We start from the raw sequence: 6,223 nt of genomic DNA, 5'->3' as shown, positions 1-6,223 counted from the left end.
GGCAACATTGAAGTTGAACCTAAAAAATAATAACCAGTTAAATCCGACCGATATAGGATTCCCATGTTAAATACTATGAATTCCTCCATTATTGATGTTAAATACTATGTTAATCCCATTATGAATGTTATTGATTAATACATATAATTTAGTTGTACACTACGGTACGGTAGCATCTTATCTGGATATGTGTTGGTACCTTGGGGTGAATAATTTTAATAGATTTATAAATAATATTTAATATAGAAAAATTAATAAACACAATTTGTGAACGTATCAAAATATTTCACCTCAATAAATATATCACTACATATCCAAATGAGATATTTACCAAAGAATTCAACTTCAAAACTTATGTATGCAATACAATTAAACACTACTAGAAATATGCTTATTATTTCCTGCGGATTTTTCTGTTTTCCTGCGGATTTACCTGCGGAAACACGTTTCCTGCGGATTTTCCCAAGGATTTTGGTTCCCAGCTAATACCTTCGTGGGTAATTGTTTCCTGCAGTTTTTGGAATCTCGGAATTTGATGCCAAAAATAGAGAAACAATCCGTAGCAAACTTTCCTGAGAAATTTCCGCAGTAATATCCGCAGGAAATTCCTCAGAAAATTCCTCAGGAACGTGATTCCGCAGCTAAATCCGCAGGAAATTCCTCAAGAAACGTGTTTCCGCAACTAAATCCGCAGGAAATTCCATGCATCTTTTCAAGATTCAATTGTTTTTGTAAATATCTTCTTTTTTTTTCTGCTTTTATTAAATACCAAAATGCTTATTGAATAACTTTTTTACCCACAATATTTGAACTTGTTGAATATACATAACTTGTTAATTTACATCAAATATTTTTTCAAAGTATACTAGAATCAATCCATTTAAAGAACTACATAGTCCATATCTCAGAAAATATAATCAAATTACATATAAAAATACAAAGCAGTAGCTCAAATAAGCCTAATCTTAAATAAAATAAACAAAAATGTCAAATTAAAACCATATAAACAAAAAAATGTCCCATTGACGGTATGTCCCATTGATCTTCTACTCTCTCGGTTCTTGTAGTTTCTCTACAAAATCAAATAAACAAAAAAATGTCAAATTAAAACCAATTAATTTACAAATTACATAGCTTAACTAATTAAAACCAAATAACATTAACTTAATACTTTACCGGACTTACATAGATGCATTTGTTAGTTACTCTAGTTTGTGACCAATGTAAATTAAACATTTACTGTATACTTGCCTAGCATCTTGGTTCAACAAAAATTGTAACTAAATGAGATCTAAAGTATACATAACTAGACATTAAGGAAAATAAGCTATGCTATTTACTCATAGTGAGTTTTCTACACCTATTTACTCTATTTTAGGTGCAACTCCGTTTTGTGACAACAAAATGAAGGAAGTAAGCATAAAAAATAGAAATTAATTAATCAAAATTAGCCACTACACAAGTAGTGGAGCTTGGATTCATGGGAGAAGTACCTTTCTCTAACTCTAGACCAAAATTCATAAAGAGTAAGAGGACGCATCGCCATAAAAAGCTGCAGCCCCGCCATTTTGCAGAGCATGAAAACACTGTCCGGTCCAAATATTGATCATCGACGATGACGGCGAAGATACCACTAAGACTTCGAATGTGGTCTATAAGGAAGTCTTCCGTAATATACCTTCCTTTATATCAATATTTATCCAAGATTATTGTTGAACTATCGTTTAATGTTACTCAAAAATTTTCATATACCTTATATTATTGCAATTATCATATCATAATTTATAATTACATATCTTACAGCTAATTAGACCCGTGCACCACACGGGTCGATGTTCTAGTAGTATTATAATTTAGCATATTAGTAGTTTTTCTATAATAATATCAAGTTTTTATTATGTTTCTAAGTTTTGGGTCACAATTGAGCCTTAATGAATTTATTTAACCAATTTTCGGATTTAATGACATATTGACACCTTCTCATTGCGTAGACCATAACTTGAGCTACAAATATCGGATTGAGGCGCGGGAAGATGAGTTGGAAAGCTAAGAGATAGAGCTACAACTTTCATGTTGAAGCCTGAAGCCAATTCAGAGCGAAAATGTGTCAAATAATTGCGTTATGTTCCAGACGTTTTGTAATTTAATTAGTTTCGACCCAAACTTATGTTTTCGGCCCATTTTCCCTTTTTGGTGGCTTCTAAGCTGAGGGAGCAACTAAGTCCTTTATCGGTGTACCACACCATTTCACCATTGGATTAAATGGTCCATCTTTTAATTACGACACCATATAAAACCTTCTTTTTATAGAAATAAATAATTAAATAAAATCATATATTTCCTCACTGTAAAACTACAAATCTTTTCTTTGATCCACCCAGGATTCCCATATCTCTCTTTCTTTGTCGCTGCACCAGAATCATACCATCACTAAATTTGTTTTAATTACTAATCTCTCTCTCTTTTAATTACTAATTTGTTTGAAAAAAAGGGAAGACCAAAATTAACCCTAAAGTAACGATTTCCATGGATTTGGATTGGAAATAGAAAACAAAAACACAATTGAGGAAAATAATTGGACTTTTTGGCAATGGCGATTAGACATTTATGATGAATTTTTAGATTTTAAACTTACTTTTGATGGTTGTATGTTGAAAAGGGTGAGAAGGTTCAACATTCTTTCTTTTTCATAAACTTGTTTTTTCCTTGTTTTAATTTTTCTCTAGTTAAAGTCACTGGTAGATGTTTTAAAGGGTGGGAGATGGTGGTGGAGAATCAAATTGAGTTTGATGTTCGGGGAGATGACTACAAATGATGAACAAGGAGATTAAGTTAGAATGATTAGTGATTATGTGTGAGAGTGAGAAGTGTTATCATGTAACCTAATTTAATCTAATGGTAAATTTTAATGGTACACCGGTGAGGGACTTAGTTGCTCCCTCACCTTAGAAGTCACCGTATTATATAAACTGAAAAATCAGCCTAGGGTTCAGAATTCTGAATACGCAGAATAGAAACAGATGTTGCGCTTCTTTTCCATGGAGAAATAAAAACCCTAGGTTGATCTATTGGCATACGGAGCTTCGTTCATGAATTCTTGAGGTTCTATTCTTAAATAAATTCAGTTTATGTGTTTATTGTCTTCTCTTATCAATTTATGCTCTTTATATATTCTTGAAACTCGAAATCATGATGCTTAATCTCTTTTTCGAGTTATATTTGTGAGACTTTTCGAATTATTTCATCGCTTGTATGACTAGTTCGGACTAGGAATTGATATAGGTTTTCGCGCTTAGCAAAAAGGGTTGGCCGAAATCTGTGATGATATGAAACCGTGTTTAAGTGACGCTTGTTCGCTGTCCATGGTTCGTTGAACACATTCTTTGCTTAATCGAATGGATTTCACGTATAAAACTATTTATCGCTTGTATAATTGGTTTTATAACACAACCAAGGCATGAATATGTAAACAATCTCTATGAACCAGTGATAGAATCATAACGACGTTTTCCTAAAACCAATAGAAAGTCTCTAGTGATTTTTTTTTTTTTGGTGAATTGTCTCAAGCGATTTTTATTTGGGTCAAAAGTGGAAGTTATATATGGAGACAATATATAACTTTGGACTTCTAAATTGGTTTACTCGGTTAATTTTTTGATTGAATAAGTTTTTGCTCCCTATAAATATTTTAAATTTTATTTTTAATCTTAATAAAAATTTCAACAAATTTTGATCCTCCAAATATTTTTATCACAATTTTTAGTTCTAGTTTTAATTCATGTTTATAACATTATGATAATCTCTCCAACAATTTGTCTTTTATTTTTTTTAACAAAAGATGAAGTAAATATGAATTTTTATGATCTTGTGGAACATGATTTGATTCTGCAAGTGGTTCGGTATGAACGAAGAAATTTCGAACAAAAGGATCGGAACTAACGCAAAAAAACTTAAAATTCATATTTATTTCATGCCTTGTTAAAAAAAGTCAAACTTTTGCGAGAGATTTCTATAATATACCAAACATGATCACGGAAATAAAAAATCAAAATTTTAAATAATACATATGATTTGACTTAAAAAAAGAGACAAAAAAATGTGACGAAAAATATTTTAGAGACTAAAACTTGTTGAAATTTTCTATAAAGACTAAAAATAAAATCTGAGATATTTATAAAAAGCAAAAAATTATCATTCTAGCAAAAACACCCAATTTGAAATCCTCTCACTTAAAATAAAATTTTCATCTAAATGTTCTTTTCTATCTCGATGAATTTGAAAATTTGAAATCTTAAAGTGTGTTTCACTACACAAATAATGTGACTGGAGAGTATTTGATTCTTAAAGTATGTAAAATATCATTATGTTAGTCCTTAACATCTGCAAGGACTAGTCCTTAGATAGATTTTGGCTAACATATCATGTATGAATTTACTAATGCAGGTGGTCACATTAACCCAGCAGTGACATTTGGACTTTTCTTGGCACGCAAGCTATCTCTAACTAGGACAGTATTCTACATAATTATGCAATGTTTGGGAGCTATTTGTGGTGCTGCTGTTGTTAAGGGTTTTCAACCACACCAATATGAAAGGCTAGGTGGTGGTGCCAACACTCTCAGTAAAGGTTACTCCATAGGTGATGGACTTGGAGCAGAGATTGTTGGTACATTTGTTCTTGTTTACACTGTCTTCTCTGCTACTGATGTCAAGAGAAATGTAAGAGACTCACATGTTCCTGTAAGCCAAAATCATCATACAAGTACAAGCCAATGCTTCAAATGAAAAAACATCATAAAAATGGGAATCAAATATTATACATAAGAGGGGAAATGTCATAGCCCATGCCTCACATGTTCTAAGCTTTTTTATTTTTAACTTTTTCCAAACAAAGGTCCCCTTCCTTTAGTGTGACATTTTTTCTCATTGCCATTCTTGTGTGTTGGCTACAAATTTAATCAATGCTCTCATTTCACTATCTCAACCACCAGCAAGTACACAAGCAAAGACTGAATTTTTGGCATTTCCATGAAAAGAACTATTATGTGGTTTGAAAAGAACTGATTTCTATAATGAAAAAATGATACAATAATAATAACAATAATAATGGAGAGTGGATAGTTGAAACTATAATGTGGTTTGAAAAGAACTAATTATTATTATAAGAAAAAGTGACCCATCAAAACTCAAAGTAGTAGAGAAAACAGGTTAAAAATACTTTTAAAAAATTTAAAGGGGTTTGTTTGATATGGTTTCTAAAAACTCTATTTTAGTTTTTAAAAACTTGTTTGATTTGTTACTTTTTATAAAATAGTTTTGGAAACATTTTTTAAAATACCGGTTTTTAAAAATAAAAAAAAAAAAGAGAAAGAGGTTTTAGCCTAAGTTTAGTAGGAAATTTCATAGAAAAGTGAGATAGCTTGGATATATCTCAAGAAAGAAGAAAAAAATCTATGAAAGTAGACTTTTGTACCGCGTGTGGCGCGCAATAGTTGGATGAAGAATAAAATATATAGAGATATAGTTTATGCTATCTGACTTATTAATCGAATACGTGACACCTAGAGTCTTTCACATTGTTTTTGTCATTAATTAATTAAAGATGTCTTGGACTAGTGGGAGTCTCTTATTCTTTATGTTCAAACTTTGATTTTGATATTTTGTTAACGTTTTTTTTGCAGATATTGGATTTTCAAACTTCAGTTTGACCTCACTAAAAATTTCAGTTGGATCAGTTGGAAATAGACATGATATAGAGATCACATTGCATGAAATTTCCATGCCACTCATCCATATTGATTTTTGTCGTCAAGTATATTGATGTGGTGGTCGTTGGGGTTCCGTCACGTTATATGTCAGTGACGACAGCCACGGTGGTCCCATTAATGATGTCTGAGATGTACCAGATTGTAAAGTTGAAATCTAAAGATAAATAGCATTCAGATGTGTGCCTAAGAAATAATAATATAATTATTACAATATATATTCCAAGTGGAAGATTGTTGGAATATTTTCTATACTCCAATAATATTAGGTGAGCAAATATCTTTATTAATTATATTAGTTATTTATCAATTAGGAGCCTTAATTGATTAGTGATCAAATTAAGTGAAAAAGCTACTTAGATTTCTATTTGAATAAATAATTGGTATGAGCTCAATATGAGTGGATGTCAGGATGGCCCAATTCGAAATAATAAAAACCCTAATTGGCGATCACACTAT

At 31.1% G+C, this 6,223-nt stretch overlaps 1 protein-coding gene across 1 annotated transcript; it reads left to right on the top strand.

Annotated features, from left to right (window-relative positions):
* The first annotated feature begins 4,421 nt into the window (after positions 1-4,421).
* On the top strand, positions 4,422-5,820 carry LOC123922021 (aquaporin PIP1-2-like). The gene is made up of 2 exons (XM_045974765.1): positions 4,422-4,761; positions 5,681-5,820. Exons 1-2 carry the CDS (start codon positions 4,422-4,424, stop codon positions 5,818-5,820), a joined length of 480 nt encoding a protein of 159 aa, XP_045830721.1.
* Positions 5,821-6,223: the final 403 nt, after the last annotated feature.

This window comes from Trifolium pratense, linkage group LG4, assembly GCF_020283565.1.
Source record: "Trifolium pratense cultivar HEN17-A07 linkage group LG4, ARS_RC_1.1, whole genome shotgun sequence".
NCBI lineage: Eukaryota > Viridiplantae > Streptophyta > Magnoliopsida > Fabales > Fabaceae > Trifolium > Trifolium pratense.
This window is presented reverse-complemented; position numbering and strand designations above follow the sequence as displayed.

Excerpts from the sequence above, each read along its gene's own strand:
- LOC123922021 (XM_045974765.1), top strand. The coding sequence starts at position 4,422 with ATGTATGAATTTACTAATGCAGGTGGTCACATTAACCCAGCAGTGACA. Across the intron at positions 4,762-5,680 it reads AAGCCAAAATCATCATACAA|ATATTGGATTTTCAAACTTC; the intron begins GTACAAGCCAAT and ends TTTTTTTTGCAG.